We start from the raw sequence: 24,142 nt of genomic DNA, 5'->3' as shown, positions 1-24,142 counted from the left end.
CGACCAATGTCACCTGACGGCACGCAAGGGTGCTGCTCGAAGAAAACTCTCCGGATCCAGTCTGATGCCTGGGGCAAATTTCAAGGAAAGGAATCTGCAACTAGAATATGTCCCTACCAGATAAATCATTACCGAAGGTAAGTAACTTGTTTATTCAGTCAACTCACCAAAGTTCCATCAAGTTGTAAATTCTGATGTTGGCTCTAGGTAAGAACCCATTCTTTCTTCTGTTAACCTTTGAAGTCTGGGTACCATGTTTTGAGACTTCTGTATATTTTTCTTTTAGGTTCTGGTCTAGCATAGTTTCCATCTACTCTTGTCTTGCATCCATGGCTCTTCTTTATCTTTTTGATCCCCTGGATTAAAAATGCTCTCTTACGATTTCTGCCTATTTTGTACATTATTGCCTTCTTGTATGTGGTCTCTCTTTCTTGTGTTATGTTGTTTTCTCTTTCAGTAATAAACTGTCATTCATTGGTGACTTTTGAACTCAATTTGCGCGCTGTTCCTTGTGATTTGTTTATCAGCAGTCAGGTTTTTTTACTCTGCTTTTTATTTTCTGTTTGCTTTCATTGGGTTCAGTTCTGTCTCTCACAGGTAGTGCTTCTTCTTCTTCTTCTCTGCGCTTCTGAGTTTCTTGCTATTGCTTCTGAATCCTGAAAAAGGGGTTCTAAAGCTCACCATCATAGGTTATGAGTAGTCTTGCCTTGGCTCTTGCGTACCGTTTGAGTGCTCGTGTGATGGGCCAAGACACAAACAGCAAACACTATTGTAGGTACAGGTAACTAGGTACCTTTCCATTTTTTTCTGCTAACTCATTTTCAGTCTACCAGCGATATTGTGCATACTCAGTATGCACTCACCCAGTTTGTGTTTTATTCCATCAAAGAAGACAAAATAAACAGTATGAGAAGCCTGAAATCTAGAGGATGAGCAATTTATAAAAAAGAAAGATGACTAAAATGATAAAATGTAGAATACTGACAACAGCTTTCTATATCAACATCAATGACGAGCAAGAGCAAAAGTACTCAAGCTCGTTTTATTAAAATGAAGGTGGTTGGGGAGGGCTCTGAATAGTTGGCATATAGAAGTGATAATGCATTGCAAACCTCCTCAATCCAGAGCAGTTTTCTTTGGCCTCCTGAAACTCTCTGTTGTTCCCTCCTTCCAGACTCTGAAGGCCTTGGTATCAGCATTATCGGGATGGGAGCCGGAGCTGACATGGGCCTGGAGAAACTGGGCATCTTCGTCAAGACAGTCACTGAAGGTGGTGCTGCACATCGAGACGGGAGGTAAGGGGGGTAGTGGAGCGCCTTGAGAAGCTGGAGCAGAGGCCAAGGGGAGGAAGAGGGATTTCTCATTGACACGAGGTTAGAGTGATATCAGGGCACCACAAGCACTTGAAGTATGGCAAACACATGTATGTATTTCTTTATATGTGTGTATGTATGTGGTATTTGTATAGAATGAACCTAGCTAAAATGCAGAGTGTGCTATACAGGGTCAAAGGCAAAGATACAGTCATCAAGGGATTGGAGAGATAGCTGGTTTGTGGACTGTTACTACACTGACATGTAATGTTCTTAAACCGGAGATGTGTAGCATTTAGTGCTATATAAACAGTTATTATTATTATGATTATTATTATTATTATGGTGGAAAATGGGGCTCTGCTGCTCATGATGGTATGTCTAGAACAAGAAATTAGTGTACGTCCAAGAGACATATAAACCGAGCCATGACAGGCATTGATGTCTTCCTGTGGTCTCTTTTAGAAGGTAGAGACACCACACTTTTGAAGGCCCATACTGTTGTCCTATTTTGGAATAAGGAAGGCACCCAGGCCCCCCTTTCCCAGTCTCTATTCAGCTTCAAAATGTACACCACTTACAGTGTACCCAGGCATTAAGCAGGTAAGAATTCTGCCTAGACAGTGCTAATATGGCCAAATAAAAGTCTGAAGGGAAAGCCTTTATCTACACTAGAAAACAAAATCCTTACATTGTTGACTATTCTTTTGAATATCAGACTCCTCTAAACTGTCTATCTATCTATCTATCTAGGAAAAATAAGTGCCAGTCTCCAACGAGTGCTGGTGGCTCACACCGGCTCAAATCTATATATCTATCTTAAAGCGCAAACATGCATCCTCAAAAGGGCCTCTTGGTTGGACCTTCTAGATGAACTAGCAGCTAACATGCACCCGTAATACATTACTCAGCGTTAAGAGGCACTGAATATTCAGGACTCCTCACAGGCCTGAGAATTTGCATTTCCTTTTGCAAGGCCATTTTTAAATGAAAAATATGGCCCATTTGTTTAAGTTCCAGTATTCTGAAAGTGTCATATGATTAGGGTGATCGCCTCCCTCCAAGTCATTATGGACACTGTTACCAATCCAGTCCTATATGTGATAGTCTGATGCATTCTGGGTGTTGTAGCCTTGTCTTACTTCAAGTGAACTAATAAGACTAACACACCTGATACCAATGATTTACAGGTGAAATATTCAGGTTTGGCAACTGAGTTAGCAATGACCTGGAGTGCAGCGGTCATCCTATATGTAGTAGCATTGTAAATAAGTTGGTGCATATTGCTTTGTTTTAGATTTATTTTGTACTTTCACTGATCTCCGTGTTTGCACCAAGGCACACCAAGAGTACCTAGAAATACATTACCCTAGAATAGACAAATGTATTTCTAGGTACCCTTGGGGATATTTTTTTACTTGTACATTTCTTTTAAGATGGGAGAAAAAACAATAACTTAAAATGACAACCAGTAGTGCTCTCAACCCCCTTAAACCTACTGGTAGGCGAGCACTTTAAAATGAATAAATCAATTTGTCATTTAACATTTTCAGGTGGGAAACAGATGAAAAATTGGGAACTGGATTCCCTGAGTTCCTGTTCCCATTATAAATCCCCATTTATAAGGAATCCATAAGACTCCATGTCTGAATAGCGCATAATTACTGCAACCCAGAATTACTAAAGATGCAGTAACCCTACAGATTAGCAAGTCTATATTAGCATGTGCTGGGACAAGCACATGTGGGCAAAAAGCACAAAAAGGACAAAAAGAATTTGGAAAAAGGAAATCTGGAGAAACAGGAGACTAACGAACGTTTGCTAAAAGTAGGTAAAAAGGGAAGGCGTCAGCATTTCAGAAGCTCGATCAGGAGTCTTTTTTTCCAGGTCAGGGGAAAAATCTTTAAGTCTCAGCAATGCATTTCAAAGGAGCAAGGGTAGAGGGGAATATACTTCTCAGAGTACCAGGGGTTCAGCAAGTGGAATGGGAAGGAAAAGTCCCTCAAAGAGACATAGAGGAGAAAGCTGCAAATCCATTGGAGGAACAGTAAATTACAGTTCATAGGGCAAGATAATCCATCCATCCATCGCTTCCCATGACACAAAAGGTATAATTGTCCAATGGAAAGCAGTCATATAACCTAGACTGCAACATCACTGAAATTTTCCAGGCTCATCATGTGAAACGACTTCCGTTTTAGCTCATCTGTGCGAGTTGAAACCTTTGTGTACATACTTCATTCCACAGCTCCTAAATGTACTGTGCTCAAGGTTGATTTCCCAGACTCACTATGTGTAAAACAATAGAGTATCTATTTCCATGCTAGCATTCGCTTGAGAGTGAAGTCTGAAAGGAAACTTCATTTTAGCAAGAATGACTAATCACTTTCTGCACAGTCAGGAAACAGGGCCTTGCAGGACTCACTTAGGCTAAGTAAGGTGAATTATAATAACACATTCATTTAAGCTATTTATAAACATATAATATTCAAAATTATCATTTCAACATTAATAAATTGCTAACACATACATGTAGGTATAATGCAGAACTACATCCTTGCGTGTTACTTTTAAAATACTTCTCTCATAAAAACTATAATTTTAGTACAGACTGTTAATTTACATCATGATATAACATAAAAGCAAATTAATTGATTAAACATGAAGTTTAAAGACTATACCACTTCACTACTGACCTATAGTGAATGCACATTAGTATGGCTTTTCAGTGCATCACTTTACAACTGAACAATTAGTATTTTGATTAATAAAATGCATAGATTATCATGTATAAATTATCACTGTGACATTAGGGACAGTGCTTTAGTTTCTGCTACATCACGGTACTCTAGCACATGCAACCATCTACACACGCATGAATGTCACATGAATAAACAGAATTATTTATTTTAACCAATGGTACGAAGCAATCTTTCTTTTGTGGAGTTTTCGTTTAATTTATTTTTAAATAGAACTACCAGCTAGGAATGGCCCAACACCAGCATGAAAATACAATAAACTAGGACTAACTTACAATATTAACTGTATGCTCATTTTTCTGGGGAAAGCAAAATCCTTTTCAGAGGCATTTTTATATGGCTGTTTGACCCCTAAGTACCTTGTGATGGGAGCCTGCAGTCTTCTTTGTTATAGTGGGAGAGTCACGGGATACCCATGCTGTTCTTTTGTGTATGATAGCAGCAGTCTCCATCCCTGCTGCCTCCATACCCATCTGTCCTAAGCCCTTAAATGAGCCCATGTGTCAATCACGAAAAGCAAATAATTAAGCAGAGCAGTAGGGCTGTGGCAGGCTCTTGAGAAACATTAAGGGAAAAAGAACACATGTTGGTTTTCCAATTCGGAATGAGCGGTGAGTAGGCTTGGGGTGCCTACCCCTCATGCCCTCCTCTAGAATTGAGCCTGGTAGGCGCTGTCAATAAAGTCAGTCTTTGGCCCTTGTGGATGCAAAACGGTAGTCCTACTTCTATGTTTGTGTAATGTTATGGTTTTTGGTTTTCAAAATCTCATCACCTAGTAAAGTATTTCTACCTCGAGAAGCAGTTTTTTGTGTTAGATAAGGTTGCGTGTAGCATAAATTGTCACAGGAGGCACCATTTTTTGGGGATGTGGCAAAGTGAAAAACTTTGCTATGCTCATATGCTTTCCATAGACCTTCAGAGGCTGCGAAAAACTCACACTTTGCAACTTCGCAGAACCCTAACGGAGGGTGGGGGGCCCTGATCCAATAGCCATGCATCAGCTCGGAGGCATGTTGGTCACATGGCAGCTGCTCGTCAATCAGAGCATGTACACATTTAGGATTGACTCATGCCACGCCCTCGGGGTTAATAATCGCTTGCTATGATGAGTGGTGTTTTGTGAGAGGTTTGGCGTGAGTGTGACCTTCCCCTGGCCTCCTAGAGTGGTTGCTGCCCTGGCAGCCACCTCTGCTGGCGGCTGAAAGCTGAGGCCGGCGATTCATCAATTATGCACACGGGGACAAAGTGGCTGCGGGAGAGAATCTGTGAACTGCTGGCCTGGCATCAAGAGCTCTGAGGGGAGGGCAGGGAAGAGGCTGCGGGGAATGTCCCCGACTAAGCATGGGAGAAAGAAAGCTGAGGGTGATGTAGAGGAGGCCGCAGGGGGTGCAGAAGCAGAGGGCTGACGCACACCCTCCTAGAAAAGGAGGTTGGAAGTAGGGTGCCACGTCACGCTTTTTGAATCCTGTGCGTTCATTTATCGTAGCAGGGCATTCTGGAGCTTGTAGTTTCAAAGAACGCGAGCGAGATGATGTAGCGTAAAGGCACGAGCTGCCTACATTGGACTAGGAGGACCAGGTGTTCGAGTATCGGCGGCGCCTCAACAACATCTTGTGATTCTAGACAAATCACTTAATGTTCCCGTACCCAAAAGAAAAAAAAATGAATGTGTCTTGTGCAATGTAACTGGTGCTCCAATATCTTCGGGTCGAGTTCGCCCTATTTTACCATAAATGAGAAGGCCACTGTTGGAAGACTACAAACTGACAGAAAACGGGGGCGGGCCTTGGTGGGGTAGATAGAAGAGGAGCATAGGTGGCAAGTTCTGCCGATAAATGCGTTATGTTCTGCTCCAAGCCCTGTTTTTTTTCTCCTTTGAATTCTGGGACTTGTGGCCTGCTTTATAATGGAATAATGAAAACTACAAGTCTTAGAATTCAAAGGAAAAACCAGGACTGGAGCAGCACATCACGCATGGAACTGGGACACTTGGCAGTGCTGGAGGAGTTGCTGGCTGCAGAGTATATCGAGGGGCTGTGGAAGAACAGGGAAAGAGTGTCAGAGCTCTCAAGGACGGGGTCAGACAGTGGGCATTCTGAAGGAGTCAGACAAAGGAGCATTCAGCAATAGACTTGGGATGAGTCATGTGAAAGGAAGGCCACACACTGGATGCAAGACATACACGTCACTGCATCTTGTTGTCCAGCCAAGGACACGGTTAGCTGTGATTCTCAGTTTGTTTTAAAACTCTCACTTTTAACGAATACTCGCAATGCAGTGATATAATCTAATGTACGATGGTGAAAACCGTCCATGCTTTAAAGAAATACACTTTTTGAAGACACATTATCATATTCTAACATGATGTTTGTTGCATGTTTTTTTTTCATGCCAAATATCTTTAAGGTTTGGCTTGCGCACCGGCTCTTAGACAACGAGTGGCCCGTGGCTGAATCCTCCCTATTAATCTGTTGGTTCATCCGCCTCTACTTTAAATAACTAGTTGGAACAGGGCAGACAGCCCCCTTTCACCTCTGGGACCTAGAGTCACTGAAAGGGTGATACCATCCCTGCCCTGAAAACAATGCTGTTGGTAAACTAAGAAGAAGTAATTTGTCATGTGCGCCCTAGGTTCTTATTATTATAAATAGAGGAACATTACATAGTCTATTAACTCGTGTACAGCACACATCCTGAGCTCATATATTTGAAGGTGCTATCATATGTGATCATAAAGAAAAAGGAGGATTGATGAAATAAAGTGTTTGCCTGGAGTCACACAATTTGGTCAAGAAGGAAAGCCAGGATTGATCCCAGATTCACGCTGTGAAATTCAGCCTCTAGATGGATTTACCTATTTCAGACATCGAAGATGCTTGCCCTTTATTCTTGGCAGATGACATTGGACCACACGTGTCAGGCATAATCCAATTTTACATAGTGCAAACCGTGGGCATGGACATAAAAGTGCTTCATAACAGACACAGAATATTTTACACGTTTTTCTTTTCAGTACAGATAAACTTGCTGGAATTCACAGAATGCTAAGCTGAGGCCAGGATTCAAACCTGGTTCCACTTGTTTCCTGGTCGCCAGCTGTAGCCACAAGGCCACATCACCTCTGTGAAAGCTTGGCTCATTTCGGGCTCAAGGTACCAAAAGGACCTGGGGCTCAGCTAGGCATCTGACTCAAGCCTGGCTCAAGTTTTTAGTAGCTTGCTCACCTCTAATTTAGAGGGCACTCGCTCGGATATGTTTTTTTTTAACGCAAAGGGGAAAATACAAAGAGAAAGGATGGAGGAAACGGAGAAGGGTGAACAATGGAAAGGAGAGTTAGATTTACCCAACAGGTGAAGAAAATAATGAGAAAGAAGGTAAGAAATAGCAATACGGCAGAGGAAGACAAAAGGACCAGAAATAGAAATGCCCAGGATAGAAGAGAAGGAAAGATAGGAGATAGGGCGTAGAGAATCAAAGGGATGAGAAGGCTGGCAATAGAGAGAAAAGGAAGGTAAAATCTGGAGAAAGAAAGGTAAAATCTGGAGAAAGAAAGGTAAAATCTGGAGTTATCGAAGCAAGGGCACAACTATTTTTCAGGCAGCAGGTGTAGTGACACCGAGATCCAGGAGTGTGAGGGACCACTGCATCTGAATTAGCTCTGCGGTGTAATACCAACACAGGATGGGACTCGGGCTAATTCAACTTGCGTGCATCAGGGACCATCATACCCAGGCTGTGCCATGTGCCCAGCAAGTTTTGTTAATTCAATATCAAACCGCTTCCATGGACGTGTCTCTTATAAAGTGAGGCCTACCACTGTTCTGTGGGAGCTGTGAGTGGACCTTACAAGAAAAAAGCCTTAATTTGGTGACACAACGCCTGGGAGGCCACACCAATTCAATATATTTCACACCTGCGTCTAATAAACAATTGGAAAACAGTTTATACCAACTTTTTGTAATTTTTTGGCGCTGTGTTCAAAAATCGTGATAAAGGCTGGACTCAAATGCACACCAGAGTGCAGTTGCCCACATGATAATAGGAACATTTCTCGTCGGGGTGTTGTCACTACGGCGGGTGCACAATCCGGTGCACAAGGGCAGTCGCTGAACAGATGCCTGTGCCTTATGAATCTCTTCCGGTTTTTCAGAGGTCCTGGCCTTTATAAATCTCTCTTCCTCTATGAGGCTTGACAATCAGTTACAGAATATGTGGGTGAGTTTCCGTGTGTAGTGCCTCTAAGTGCTCCGAGGTGCGTGCAAGCATTTCTGGTGTCCCCCCCCCCCCCCCCCCCCCCCCCTCCTGTTGAGCTCCAGCCCAGTAGTCACACAACAGACTGAAAAAGTAGCCACTTCCTCATTTGGACTTCCTCTTCTGAGTATCAATGGTGCAAATATAAACATTTAGAACCGGTGCACATACATGTCATGTCCTCTTGCTTTCTAGTCTTGTGCACAATATTTGTCCTCCACACATCGGTGCTTCTAAGCCAGACTGTAAAGAGAATATGAAATGAAAAATAGGAAATACAAGGAGAAAAATGAAGCCAACATTGATCGCAAGCAAAACATCAATCCCCCATGGAGAGCAAGACAACTACCATTTGCAAAGCCAGTAAGCCTGGCCTTGACAAGGTGGTATTACGGTGACATTATTTGTATTTTTTTAATTGCAAACATGTGCTATACAAAAAGAAAACATGCAGCACACTTAAAATTCCCACTGTATTCTTTCAAAATACATTTTACCTGTGTTGCTGTTTTATTAGTGGTATTGTTAAATAAAACGTCTTTCAGTTGTAGCATGCATTTTATTGTGACTGTTTCTGAAGGCGATCAGAATAAATCCCCGCCTAACCAAGCACACAAATCTCAGGTAGTAGTTACACTGTTAAAATGTTAATTAAAGCCTTTATAAGAACAACTTTATATAGCCATCATTGGCAGTTCCAATAGGTATGACCAGTGAGTGGAAGTGCCCTTTTTGTCATTGATGAGTTTAGGCGCTCAGTAAGTCGCCTTACATGCACTCTGTCCCTCAGGTTTACACACATGCACCCATTCATCCATTCTGAGACTCTCTTATTTACCCTTTGAAACAACCACAAGAAAATGCAGACGAATTCAAGAGCATATGCAAGATAAATTAAAAGAATTAAAAGAATGCACATGAAAAAAGAAAACATGCAACTTGATGGGCATGTGCTTGCGATAAACAAACCTAAACATAGTAGCTGGCTTCCCTTTTGCAGTGGTATTGAGCATAATCTATCCTTGTTTTTAAGTACCAGCATTGCCATCATGTGTAGAACCAAAGTGTTGACCAACTTGGAATGGTAAATTAATGATAATTTATGAACAAGTGCATTATATAGTAGTCACCTGGTTTAGAAGAAGTGGTCATGTGGGAAGCGGGCACTGGAGATGAAATGTGTGCCAAGCAAGCAGCCCATCAGCATTGCTGAGGGAGCTGTAGTATGACACCAAGACAGACTAGTGGCAGAAGAGGCCTAACCCAAAGGCCCTCTATACATATATATATATATATATATATAAATCCAAACGAACAAAACGCTTCGCCTTCACCTCAGCCACTTACATTACGGTGGATCTCAGCAGGGTGGCGTCCCCTCATATATTCAAACAAACATTGTCAGGACCTCCCAGAGACAAATGTCCCACGAAGACAAATAACGAGCTGTGATCCCAAGCAAAAAACTTGTAATTTATTGAAAGAAAACAATCCTGACACGTTTCGGAGCACAGGCTCCTTGTTCACAGGTGCTCCGAAACGCGTCAGGATTGTTTTCTTTCAATAAATTACGCGTTTTTTGCTTGGGATCACAGCTCGTTGTTTGTCTTCGTGGGACATTTGTCTCTGGGAGGTCCTGACAACGTTTGTTTGAATATATATATATATATATATATATATATATTCAAACAAACGTTGTATATATACAAATATATATATATAGATATATATATAGACATTTATGGATGTATATTTATATATACATGGATGTCTGTCAAAGGTGGTAACCAACACCAAAAACCTTCCCAACAAAGGTAATCTGTGAGGTTACATGTAACAAGGTACCCAACTGCAGGCTTTAACATGGTGCTGAAACAATTCACCCTAAAGACCTATTGGCTTTAGCATATGTGGAACACTGTAAATAAATCAGTCCTGCTGCCTTTTCCATAACTTTTCATAATAAACAGATCACACCTATGGCAATTGAAATACCCTTCCTAGTGCACCAATCAGGTATATAGTTGTAATCTCTGGCTTTTGACCATAGGCATCTCAGGCCTTCTGTACTAAGAGTAAACTTGCCCAAAAAGCAACCTTCAGGCGTACAGTCATAACATTAAAATGAGTAAAAAATTACAGCTGGCTAAACAAAATACTATCACCGCTGAGAGATCTTAACAAAGATTCTTAGTGCAAATCTTTTATACCCATGGCTTGTTAGAGGCAGTACCATACACCAAAACCCTGGCCTAATACAAAAATCTGTAAGATTCTATGTAACAAAGTACCGATCTATAGGCTTTGAGAGAGAATTAGGTATATTATTATAAAAATACAAATATCTAGAAGAAATACAGTTGTCAGAACAATATAAAGTCTGTTCTAACATAGCCAAGCAAATCTTCTATCCCCATGGTTTGTTCAGGTGGGTCAACAACTCTAAAACCCTTGCCTGCTAAGGCAATCTGAGAGATTCCATGTAACAACTGAATACCTACCTACATGCTTTAACACAGTATAATAACAATGTGCTCTTAAATGTCTATCGCCTTTTGGGCAGGCTTTTCACAGTAAGTAAGTCAGGCATACTTGCTTTGCCATAAGTTTTCATGATAAACAAATCACACCTAAAGAATCTGACATAATTGTTCGTAGGTAACCAATAAGGTCTACAGATTTTACCACTGGCACTATACCCAACACAAGCCCAACAAAGTGTGCATAAACTGACAACTACCATGCATACGGATATACAATTACAAATATGTAGAAAGTAACAGTTGAGTTGGCAAAACAGTACACAACCCATGACAATGACCTAACACTAATCATCACAATTAAAATATTCTACTCCCTGGGTTTGTCAGAGTGGGTGCCAACACTGAAACCTTTGCCTACTGTGGTAATGCGTGAGATTACATGTACCAAAATGCCTGTCTACAGCCTGTAACAGTGTACAAACAATCAGCTGTGAGGGATATAGTTGGCCTACATTTGTGTTTATATGTTTATGCATGTGTCTGTGTACAGTATTTCTAGTTCGCCCCTCTTCGTGTAGGAATACATCATAGGTTTGTAGAAATATACTTCCCCTGTGTTTGTGAACTTGATTTTAATGGCAGGCTTGGGTGCCCCGTGTTGCTTGCCCTTACATGTTCGTAGGTCAGGTGTGCCAGTAACCTCAAACCGGTTGTACCCTTGAACCCCAGAAAAATATATATCAAAAAGTTGGAGAATGAACATCGCCACTTGAGATTAAGGATAAAATATCCACAGGACATTCAAACAAGCAATTACAAGCATGCTCTTTTCATGTTGTTTCTTTAAAAACATTTTTGTGTTGGTAAGAAGTTAAAACCTTTTGGTCAAAAATATGCTTTATCAACAAATATATTTTAGTTATGAAGCCGTCCAATACGATTCCCATTCTTTAGAAGCGTTTTCTCTTTATGGAAATTGCCTCTTTTGGTATAATGTTCAATTGTTATTTGTGTTTCCGTGGTCTTTTTCCATGAACTTTGTCACTAACGTTAAGGAGACAGCATGAACTGTTCCAATGGACTGCTTGAATATACTGTTGATCCTGCATCCTTATTTTCAAGTGTCAGCGTTCAGGCTCCAGTATCTATTTTTTGTGTACAAAAATATGTTTGGGGTTTGTGTGAGAGTAATTATTTGTTTGCCTACTAATATTTTTGAGCTTTGTGTGTGTAGGAGTAAATGAAACGGGATTGTCGCAGTATATTTTATGTTGCTCGAGGACAATACAGTGAGTTTGTTTGTGCGTGTTTGTCATGAGACCGTTTGCAGTACTCACGCCCAGCCTTCGGGCCAGTATATAGTGGCGCGTGTTTGCAGCTGCTGCATGTGACTGTTTCCTGTCTGGCATCCCTCGGCCCTCGCATCCTTCCTTTCTCCCTCCTACCGCAATCACCAGTGCCCTGACAGCTGCAGCGTGCTTTGTTACCACGTGACTGCCTATTTCCTGTTGTCACGCAGGCCTGAACCATTGCGACGCGTTTATTGTGCCCAAGTTGTGTGCGCATGCGCACTTGTCACATGTCTGCCAGTCTGTAGGAGTCATCAAGTAGAGCAGACACTGAATTGAATAGCCTTTAGGGATGGGGGCAGTGTCTGGGCTGCGAATTAAGTGATTGTTAACAGATGATTAACGTCCACTAAAACTCTTCGGAATTAATACAGAGGAAAGCGTAATAAATATGTTATTTAAATAAAGAGTTTAACATTGGGACTCACCGGAAGCAGATTTATAGCGTTGTATAATGCTGCCAAGAAATTACCCGATTACTACAAAGAAGAAAGAGGTATACGTGTGCTGTGAGGTATGCGTTCTGCACGTTAGTGAATAGTCCTTCACAACCATATTCTCCATAAAATCCGTGGATAAGTGGACAGTGTTACCGAGGAGCCGTCGGTGTGGGGCAAGTCCAATGAAGTATATCACTTCATGATCTGCTCAGGGCTTTTAGTGGGATTAAAAAACTAGGGGTCTCTCAAAGAGAGGTGGCTTGTATAATTAGGGGCGTACCTTAAAAACACGAAAGCTAAAAATCAATGCTTGGCATAATGTGCCTCCCAGCTGGTGTTTTGCTGCTTCATTCTATCATTGCATCCAGATAGATTACACAACAATAGACATTACACCGAAAACAAGCCAGGACTATCGGCTTTCTCAGTGGTTGTTAGTTGCATAAGATAACAAGTGCAACAATGGCTTTGTTGTATTCAATATTGAAAATGCTTCAGTTCCAAAACGAAAATGTGAAATAACTATGAATCTCTTTGAAGTTACATCAAAGGCAGCAAAGGGTGGTACCGGTGCCGAGTTAAGATTTTTTTTCATCCTGAGGGTGGGGGCAATAATGGAAAGCCAGATAGGGACCCGCCTTAGCAACTGCTTTTTAAAACTGCTGGTGCTGAGCACCGGCAGGACCCGGCCCACTTGAAGCCCTGGAATTGCTCTCCCCTTTGAACGGCAGGTACAAAATACGCATTGGAGGCTACATTGTGATGGTGCAACCACAAGAAGAGGATTCCAACTATGGCATCCCGCATGACGAAATAGCACAACCACTGGCAAATCACGTGCTGCAGTGCATCAGGCCTATCACCTCACATGGTGCCACCATGTGTCACACAGTGGCTGCTCTGTTCACATGATCGCCTGGTGAAGAGCTGATATCACATGGTGGTAAACAATGTGAGCTTGAAACCCCTACTAAGAGTGGGTTTCCCACTCCTGTGAGGAGGCTGTGCACAACTGATGTTCATTGGGGGTTTACAACCTCTCGGGACATCAGGGGCTATCCTGGAGGCTCTTGTTTGTTTTTGGTGGAAGTGAGGAAGGCAGAGCCATTTTCCAGCACTGCCTGGCACAAATTCAAGCCACCTTTCCATGGCTACACCCTCTCAGAAGCCCCTCTCTCCTCTTCTCACATGCTGAGATTTTTTTTTCCAAAGTTGGCTAGTCTGCCGAAGTTTTCTACAAAAATGTGAGCTAGTAGCAAAAGGTCTCACCCACAGTACTAAGCGCTATAGAAACACATTTCCATGATGAATATTCATGAACTATGCAGATTTTCTGCCCTAAAAAAACAAAATTTAACAAACGGACTGTGGCATCCCTTCTATCTTCTGAGCACGAGGTGGTAGATGGATGTTGAATTGAATGAATTGTTGCTGATAGCTTTTATTATTTCAAGTCCAAGTCCTTCTTGGCGTAGTTCTTACTGCAGAGCCTCGTACTGGAGATGAGGAGCGTTGATGTATGTTATTTGGTAAGGTAGGGTTACTGTATGTTATGGTGTTGGTTCATTTGATGTGACATAGGTTTGATGTGGTGAAGTTCTGTGGAATGATGTGTCCTACAACGTGGTATGGTATGAATCGTTTTGGTATGTTATGGCTGGTTTTGGGATTGTGTGATGTGACGGGGTATGTAGCGTAATGTGTCATCTGGAGGCAGTGTGACGTGGTATAGTGTAGAACTTATGGAATGGTGCTGTATGATGTGGTAACGTGATGCAGCATGGAGTGGTGGATGTTATTTTTTATTATTATTTTTAAATGTGTGATTTTATACAGCACAAATCAGGCCATAGTGCCCAAGGTGCTTCGCATCGCTCTACAAGGAAAACACAGCACAAATGAGAAAAAAATGTAAACATTTTACCCAGAATGCATGAAAGATATTAATCAAATTGTGGAGAGAAAAAAATAATGTATTAGTATAAACACAGAGATCCCAACACACGAACAACAATATAAGATACTTTAATTCGTCATAAAAATGCAGAATATCAGTTTAGGACTTCCAGCACTAATAATAAGTGTCACATGCTCAAAACGTGGGTGAACGTGCGCTCTACAAGGACACGTGGTGCATTATGTTAAGTTTATTAGGAAAGACACTATATAGGAGCAGGTACTTTTAAAAGTAAACCAGAGTGGAAGGCTGGGGCCAAGTAAACAACCATATTTGGAAGTTATGCTGGAAAAGGACACGTGAGATTTTTTTAAATATGGAGCAGAAGGGTGAGGGAATAAATCAAATTCCAAATCTTTTGAGCTCTGGGTATGACTGGCTAAATTTATTTACATTTTCAAGGCTGGCAGATGCAGAAGTAGAGTTTCAGAACAACAAAAAGAATGTAGGCCTCTCGAGATAGTCATTTTTCAGCAAGTTAGCTCAGGGTGTTAAAGGGAATGGCTTAGTATTCAGTACCCCTCAATGTAATATTCTCCTCTTCTTTCAGTAGAGCTTCATTTAACTGTAAGAAGAAGTGGGTGAATGTAAAAATAGCGTTTATTCAGAGTTACTAGCCTAGTTGCAGCATTGTTTAGAATAGTTTAATCGAGACAAGTGCAAGAATCCAAGATCACACAGTCCCTTATTGAACACAATAGCCAGCGGCTTCTGTGTAGCATAGGTTCGTTAGGGTCACTTTTAACTTAAACATGGAGATATAATATATTTTGGAGGATGCTAAGCCCTTCAAAAGATGACCGTGATTGACATAGCATCAGTCTGGACCCAGAGATTTTTCTCGAGCAGTACCCCTGTGCACCGTAAGGTGGGTTCGATCGGATCCACGTCCATCATTGGTGTCATCTGCGCCTGATATGACATTGCGGTTCCTTTGACGTTGCGGCCTTTTTGAGATTTTTTGTGGAAGTTTTATTGAGTTGTTAACTCCTCATGCGCTGAAGGATTTCATCAAGGAAGACTGGGTTCAAGCCCTGCTAGTCCTGTCACTGGGCAAAGTCCATGACGGATCTGCACCTCATGTGTCTTTGGTGCCTGGAAAGCGACCATGAAGCAAAGTCATGCTCCGAGTGTTTGGCCATGCATCCGAAGGCTATGAGGGAGTGGTCCCTAAAGCTTTTGGCAGCCCGAAGCTACTCCGTGCAAGTCACGGTCTTGGTCGAGAGGAAGGTCTCGGGATCGGTGGCGGAGTACCCTCTCGTCATCTTCCCAACTCCTCAGGACAATGAGACATAAGGAGAAGTCAAAATTTTCTCTGACTTTCCGTCGTCCATCGACCAATGAGACGAGGAAGCGGGACATCATCGTTCTAGGCCTCCCTCTGCGTAGCCTGCACCTGGGCCGACTCTGCACCTCCCTGAGTTTCCGGGAGCTGGAGCAACCCCTGACCAATTGAAAAAGTTCTATGAGGCCATGTGCCTAATTTTTGGGTAGTCTGACACCGCTGGCACACATTTGGGCCCCTTGGAGTCAGAAGGGGCCCCTTTGGGTTCAGCGCCAGTGGGTTCTGAGGAGCACACATGGATCCATACTTCGGTCCAGGACTGCGTCGGTCATACCATCTTGAACTTCCCTGACGCCAGTTCTGATGCTGATGCCCCAGCACCACCTGTTCCCCCGGGTGGCACCATCCCCATTCTCATTGCTGACTCTGACACAGAGCCGGATGGGCAACATACAACACTGATTCTGATGCTGGCAGGAGCCTTGCCTTCTGTGTGAAAACCTGAGTCCCTTTTTTTATGGGCTTGGTCATTTTGAGGAATGGGAGGGGTCGCTGGACCCTTTAGAATACCAGCTCCAAGGCCCGATGGACTGGCTTGCGCACTTCGGTGAAGCCAGTTGACTGGATACCTCCCCAGACACTGGTATGCTTTCGCCCCCTACCATGGCTACAGAGGAGGGAGGTTCATATTCTATGGTGATTCGAAGAGCAGCTGATGTCCTGGACCTTGAGATGCCTTCGGTGGCAATCAGGACTAACCTCCTGATAGAGGTGCTTCTTCCTGGAGCTTTATCCCCTGAACACCTGTTCCCCTTTTACAAAACCATTACAGATGTCCTGTTGGGTACCTGGCCAAACCCAGCACAGGATCTCCTGTGAACAAGACAGTTGCCCGCCACCATCGCCCTGCTCCAGGTGACCCAAATTTCCTTACGCAACACCCCACCCCAAGAGCTTGGTTATCCAACCTCTACCTCCCATGGTGCATTCCCTTCTGCACCCCCAGATAGGGAATTCAAGAGGCTGGACACGCTTGGGAAGAAGATTTTTTCCTTCGGTAGCCTGGTATTGTGGTCCATGAACACCGCATGCCTTTTGGGCCGTAACTCTCACACGTTGTGGGATACGGTTGCACAAGTGCTGCTACAGGTCCCAGAGGAGGTCCGGGCTGGAATTTCTCAAGCAGTTGTTGATGGGAGAGATGCAGCAAAGTTCATGATCCGATATGGACTGTACACAACCAATTCAGTGGTTTCATTGACAGTGGCCCTGAGGAGCCATGTCTGGTTGAGGACATCTGGCTTTTCTGGTGATGTCCAAGCCAATCGTATGGACATGCCCTCTGATGGCACCTGTGTCTCTGGGGAAAAAACAGACTCAGCGCTCAAGCGCTTCAAGGATTCTCATGCTAAGACCAGGTCCTTGGACCTCGCAGGGGACCCTTGCCCCCCTTAGTCTGCTTTTCACCCCTTGTGTGGCCATGGAAGGGGTGCCCAAATGCATCTGTTCCCGTCCAGCCATCATGCCATGCATGCTGCCCAACCTCTGTGTGGCCGGGATGTGGTATCCACCAACCTTGTGGATCAAGAAGCCACCAGTCTGGCCAGTCCAACGCCCCACCCCTTGCAGCAGCCTCTAAACCTTCCTAGTCTGACTGTTCCCCACGAGGCACTAGTTGGAGTCAGGATCTGCCATCACCTGCTTTATTGGCAATCCATCACTTCAGACAGGTGGGTTTTTCAGAGAGTCCATAGAGGCTACTCACCCCACTTCGAGATTACCCCTCCATCCATGCCACCATCCTACGATCAGGTGCTGGAGGATCACTTGGCACTTCTCCAAGAGGAAGTTACGCCTCTCTTTCCCAAGGAAGCCATAGAGATGGTTCTTGTGCTAGAATTAGGTTGTGGTTGCTATTCCCGCTACTTACTTGTACCTGAAAAGGAGAAGAGCCTCTGCCCTATTCTAGACCTTCGGTCCCTCAATCTGTTCTTCAAGAAGGAGAAGTTCAAAATGCTCACTCTCGCTCAGGTTCTTTCTGCCCTCGACCCAGGAGACTGGATGGTAGCGTTGGACTTGCAGAATGCTTATTTCCATATTCCCGTCCTGCCTGCCCACAGATGTTATTTGTGGTTCGCAGTAGGTCACAAGCACTTTCAGTTCATTGTGCTCCCATTTGGCCTTACCAGTGCCCCTCTGGTGTTTACTAAGGTGATGGCGGTGGTCGCAGCTCATCTGTGCAGATCAGGAGTTTCAGTCTTCCCCTATCTCGACGACTGGATACTGAAGATGGGCTTGCCCTCGGCGGTCGTCTCCCACCTCCAGAATACGGCGGACCTCCTCATTCACTGGGGTTCACTATATACATGCCAAAGTCACACCTGACTCCCTCTCAGATGCTTCCTTTCATTGGAGCTGTTCCGGACACAGTGCAGTTTCAGGCTTATCCTCCTGAGCGGCGAGTCCAGGATATACAGGCTATGATACTGAAGTTTCAGCCTCTATCCTGGATTTTGATGAGAATGACTCTGAGGCTGCTGGGTCTCATGGTCTCCTGCATCCTGCCAGATGGTATATGTGGGCTCTGCAGTGGGACCTGAATTTCCAGTGGTCGCAGCATCAGGGGAATCTCTCCACACGGTCCAGATCTAGGAGGGAACTGTGGTGGTTAACGAACTACAGTTGGGTCAGACGCAGATCCCTCTCCCTTCCCCAACCAGACCTGACTGTAGTGACAGATGCATCACTCCTGGGCAAGGGTGGCCATCTGGGAGATGCTGGGATTAGAGGCATCTGGTCACCGTCGGAGTCCAGACTCCACATCAACCTGTTGGAGCTCCGTGCGATCAGACTAGCATTGAAAGCATTTCTTCCCTCTATTAAGGGACAGGTAGTGCAGGCGTTCCCGGAAAACACCACCACCACGTGGTATTGCAACAAGCAAGGTGGGGTGGGATCATGGACCCTTTCTGGAGAGGCTTGGTGCCTCTGGACCTGGCTGGAACAACAGGGCATTTCCCTGATGGTTCAACATCTGGCAGGCTCTCTGAACGCCAGAGCAGACAAACTCAGTCGACAATGCTTAGTCGATCACAAATTAAGTCTCCATCCGGAGGTTGCGCAAAGTCTGTTTTAGTAGTGGTGAGAGCCTTGGTTAGATCTGTTTGCCTCCACAGAGAACGTGCAATGTCAACAGCATTGCGCATTAAAGTTTCCAAGGCGGCAATCGCTCAGCGTCACTTTGGGTCTCGAATGGAACTCAGGCCTCCTGTATGCCTTTCTACCCATACCACTTCTGCACAGAGTTTTCAAGAAGGTCAAGAATGACCGGGCTCAAGTCATTCCTTTGGCTCTGGACCCGGCACAGAGATTCTGATACCCCAACCTACTTAGCATGGCCATCAATCCTCCGATCAGACTGTCCCTTTGGGTGGATCTACTGTTGCAGCAGCAGTAGAGAGCTCTAAGCCCAAATCTGTTTAATCTCTGCCTTCTTACGTGGCGTTTGAGCGATAACAGTTTACAGCCTTCGATCTTCCTCCCAAAGTCTGTAATGTAATCTTGGCAGCCAGACGTCCCTCCACCAAATTCAGTGCTTAATTTGTGCTTGCTGTTTCCGGTGCGGAGCACCAGCACTTATATTTCTGCCTCAATCACTTACTGCGAGTAAAAGACACATATGGGAAAGATGGAGGAAGAGAAAAATGAAAAAGCGTCACAATGGGAGAAAGTAGAAAGCTTAAAGACTTAGCTGAAGGGGCAGGGAGTGACTTTAAATGGATTGAAGAGGCCCGAGATGGCTTCAGGTTTATGTTGCCTCATTATTCCGTGTTCGCACATTTAATTGCAGCAGCTGCATGTTTAAGATGAGGGCTTTGGGCACCGGCACGTTTTTATTTACAAATTTAGCACTGACCAAAATGGTATCCTCACTTCCGGGAGCACCAAGCTAGGGTAGGTGACGCTGGACTTAGTGGCAGCAAAACAAACCAATTTGGACCACTGAAGCTTTTTGCTAACCCGATGGGGCCCATCCCTTAATATGAGGAGGGTTCCTGTGAAACAACCTATTGTAGGTTTTGTGAAGAATAAGGATTAGGTAGGTTTATTGGTGCTGGTTTATTGGTCCTGACGAATCGCATTAGATCCTTGTTGACTAAAGAAGCGAGAAACATGTTGACCTTTATTTAGAAGCAGTATAGGGATTCCCGTACTTGCACTCACTACACTCCCAGACTATAGGGATAGTGTTTATCAGACATCTTACTTGATTAGGGGAGACTAGACCTTATCTTATTTTCTCCCCTATTGTTATTTTTATCATGACAGAGGTTTAACCTCTAATACATTTTTGTTTTTTCCTCTAGTCATTTTTAACAGCACCCCTTTCATACCAATCCCACATTTCATCATACATGAACCGGCAACTATCTATATTAAAAGATCTCCGGCAAAGAGCCCCCTCGTGGGGCTCGTCAGGCATTGCAGTGCCGGCCTGACGAGTAGCAAAGCCCGATGATGAAGCATGTCACCATCTGGTGAGTGAGGGCTCTTGTTCTGTCTTATTTGGACTCTCAGGGAACCTCCCCTCCACTCTCGCTTTCTATTCAGGGATTTATTTCTCTATCCCTCAGTGGAATTGTGTATTCTTTGTGTCGCAAAATGGTATACACCTGTCTTTGGAAGAAATTTGTGGCATGGTGCACAGAGAAGTCTGTTGACACCTTTTCTGCCCCTCTCTCTGAGGTTCTGTTTATACTGTATTTGTGCCAGCAGGGCTCTGCTAAGGGACTCCCAAAGGTTATTTGTCTGCAATGTCTGCTTTTTGGAGGTTGCCTGATCAACTTTCTTTGTTTAGGTCTTCAATTGTAAATAGGATTTGAATTTGTTTTTGACATTTCTGATGGGCACTCCTTTCAAGCCTCTCCACAATTGTCCTCTATGACTTCTCACTTTGAAAACAACCTTTCTTGTGGCCATTACCTCTGCCCGTAGGGTGGGCTGCAGGCATTGTCATCTAAGCTGCCCTACCTTACCATCTATCCTGACAAAGTGGTGCTTCGCACTTAATAAACTGTCAAACTCCATGAGTGCATGTAGAAACAAGAGAGGGATAAACATACAAAGGAAAAAAAAGTAGGAAGAGAAAGACAGAAAACTGTTGCAAAGGGAAAAAGCTGGCACCTGAAGGAGTGAGATAAAGGGATAGGGAGTGCCTGATAGTTGATGGAAGGTAGGCTGAGGACTATGTAGCCTTGGTATTCCGTAGAGGATGTTTAAAAGCACAGGCCACAGGTTTCTGGGAAGAGCTTTGGGCTCCGGCATACACAATATGACAAATTAAGCACTGTTTATACTGATTATTCCTTTACTTCACACACTGTCTTAAAACATCATCAACCAACACGTGTTCCATATTTTAACTGAATTTTTCAAAATGACTTAGGATTGCCTTTTTAGCTGGGATGATTCTGTAGAAGACAGAATACTAGAATAATTTCTATACTCGAAGACTCATGCAGCAGAATACAAGAATAATTTCTGTACTTGTATGTTGATGCAATAGAACTAAAAAATAATGTATATACTTCAAGACGGATTTAATAGAACACATTTATAATTTCTATACTTGTAGATTCATGCAATAGACCACAAACATAATTTCTGTACTTGAATGTTGATTCAATAGAATACAAGAATAATTTATATACTTAAAGATTGAGCCACCAGAACACAAGACTCATTTCTATACTTGTAGATTCATGGAACAGAACACAGGAATAATTTATGTTCTTGTAGATTGATTTAATAGAACACACTATCATTTCTTTACTTGAAGACTGATTCAGTGCATTACAAGAATATTGTTTCTTTATACTTGAAGATTAAATCAAATTACTTAAATGTGTGGGCTTAGTGCAAGCCTTGAGTTCAAACTACTTTTCACAACTGAACAGAGCATCAACATGTGCATGCACTCGTGGAGTTTGGCAGTATATTGAGGCACATATGGTACAGTTCACAGCCAACACCACAGCTGCTGTGTTATTTATGTTCACTAGGAGACTGTCTACACAATGAACATCCTTTAAAAATAAGGGACTAGGAAAAATTGCCAGAAATGGCCTCATCTTTTATTATTATTTCAAAGTAAGGCTCTTACATACATCATCCATCTTAAATGCATCAACATTGAAGATGGCGGAAGCAACCGATTGTGGCTGCGCACAGCACTGCCTCTGAAACTCTTATGTGACTGAGCGAGGCACTTCTCACTGCAATCATTTTGGAGAAGATCTTACACCCAAGTGAGACATTGCCTTCTGTCTTCCTTCCAGGATCCAAGTGAACGACCTCATAGTGGAGGTGGATGGCACCAGTCTGGTGGGGGTGACACAGAGCTTTGCCGCTTCCGTGCTCAGGAACACCAAGGGTTGTGTCCGGTAAGTGCGCATAAAGTAGTGTTTGCCAGCTGGTGATAGAATGACAATAGCTCTTGATGTGAGATCTCCCCTTGTCCACTTCCTGTACTCTCTTTTAAGGTTGCTCCTTGCTCTTCCAGCTCTCTTCGATCCTTGCACTTTTTCTCTGTCTACTGTCTTTCTCTTTCCTTTTATTCTTCCAGCTCCACCTGTGCACAGGCTTTTGAGATGCTTGTCAATGTTGCTCTTTGTTGTAGGTTCTTGATTGGGCGGGAGAAGCCTGGGGAGCAAAGCGAGGTGGCTCAGCTTATCCAGCAGACATTGGACCAAGAGCGATGGCAGAGGGAGATGATGGAGCAACGCTACGCCCAGTACACTGAAGAGGATGAAGAGGTTAGAACGTACATGTCACATGATCCACGCTACCATTTACATGCCATGACCCACCCCCACTTGAACACACGTAATGCTTGGGTACAGTTACATAAAGCCTCAATCCGTTTACATATCAGCACGTTTTTTTGGACTGAATTTGTTTTCAAGATAGCTGTTGAGTCTTGCTGTGAAGTAGGTGCACACACCAGACGTTATTTAGTTCTGAAATGCTTGCACTAATTTACTGTTTAGGTATCATGACAAGGGTACCACGGCAGAGTCGTGGGCACTCCACAGATAGGGGGCATGGGGGAAGGGTGGTACCTGCCTGAAGCAAGACATGTAAAATGGATCTGGTCTGTTGTGCATTACTTAAATAAGTCTCAACAGACTTAGCAACCCCTGTATACAGTTGAACAATCTTAATAAGGGTCTTATGGCTTACTGTGCCCAATACCCATGATCAAGAAGAACGTTCAGCTCCATACCTCTTCGACTGGTAATGCTGAACAGACTAGCAACATCAAAAAGATTGTCCACCTTTGTATAGTATGAAACCTGACTAGAAATTACCATGGATTTTCTGCTTCAATATATATATATATATATATGTATATATATATGTATATATATATATATATATAATATATTACCTACTGGCAGTCTACAGTAGGTAGTTGTAGTTAGTACCTAGTTTCTCTAGGGAAAGCTTTTTTTGTTTGCTAATAACTTTGGCACCATTTGATAAATCTTCACAACATTTTCAAAACTAGTGCCCTTGTCAATTCAGCTGCAGGCTCGGACGTTTTGGGTTGATCCGAAAAGCTGGGCTGAGGAAAAAGGGGGAGGGGGCCAAAACACATTTTTCCCATGTAATTTCCCTTACGGATTTTAGACACAACTAAAGCCTGAATTCCTAAACGGTATGACACCAACATTTGTCAGAAAGCTAGATCTTGGTCCAGAAAGATCTCTTTTTGTGATTTGGGGTGAGTCTGTTCAATAGTTTTGGAGATATTAAAGGAAAAATTGATTTCTATATCTAGGGATGTTGCTTGCTGGGCCTGGCAGCAGGCCAGGCCCTGCAGCCAATTCCCAACCGCACACTGCCAAAGGCTGTGCGCAGCAGACGTTGAATTAACGTATGTTAATTAAATATTACTTTACTTTAAAAAAACTATTGAAATTCACACAAAAAACAAAGGTTACAGGACCATTATAATTAGAAAAACCAATGTAAAAGGCCCTAGAAATTCACTAAAAAACCATAGGTTACGGAGACAAAATAGTTAGGTTCACATTTTACATGCACAAAACCATAGAAATTCAGCAGTTATAGTTACAGTTATCTCACGGAACCATACCTTGTGCCCTAAGGTAACTATAACTCACGCCCTCGCCATGCACTGCTAATTACCCCACAAATTTCAACACTCATAACATCTTATATGACACCACTGATAATATCTTGATATCATTTGCTGTGAAATTATTGATGAGAAAACTGT

At 43.2% G+C, this 24,142-nt stretch overlaps 1 protein-coding gene across 1 annotated transcript in view; it reads left to right on the top strand.

The window, feature by feature from the left end:
* PPP1R9B (protein phosphatase 1 regulatory subunit 9B) overlaps nucleotides 1-24,142 on the top strand; it is a 228,652-nt gene that overhangs the window by 118,984 nt on the left and 85,526 nt on the right. Inside the window, exons 3-5 of the mRNA XM_069237821.1 lie at nucleotides 1,175-1,295; nucleotides 22,176-22,280; nucleotides 22,517-22,652. Coding sequence (XP_069093922.1) covers nucleotides 1,175-1,295; nucleotides 22,176-22,280; nucleotides 22,517-22,652 — 362 coding nt within the window. The remainder of the gene's footprint in view (nucleotides 1-1,174; nucleotides 1,296-22,175; nucleotides 22,281-22,516; nucleotides 22,653-24,142) is intronic.

Source organism: Pleurodeles waltl, chromosome 6 (assembly GCF_031143425.1).
Source record: "Pleurodeles waltl isolate 20211129_DDA chromosome 6, aPleWal1.hap1.20221129, whole genome shotgun sequence".
Taxonomy (NCBI): Eukaryota; Metazoa; Chordata; class Amphibia; order Caudata; family Salamandridae; genus Pleurodeles; species Pleurodeles waltl.
Note: the sequence above shows the minus strand (reverse complement) of the source record. Positions and strands in the feature narration are given on the sequence as shown.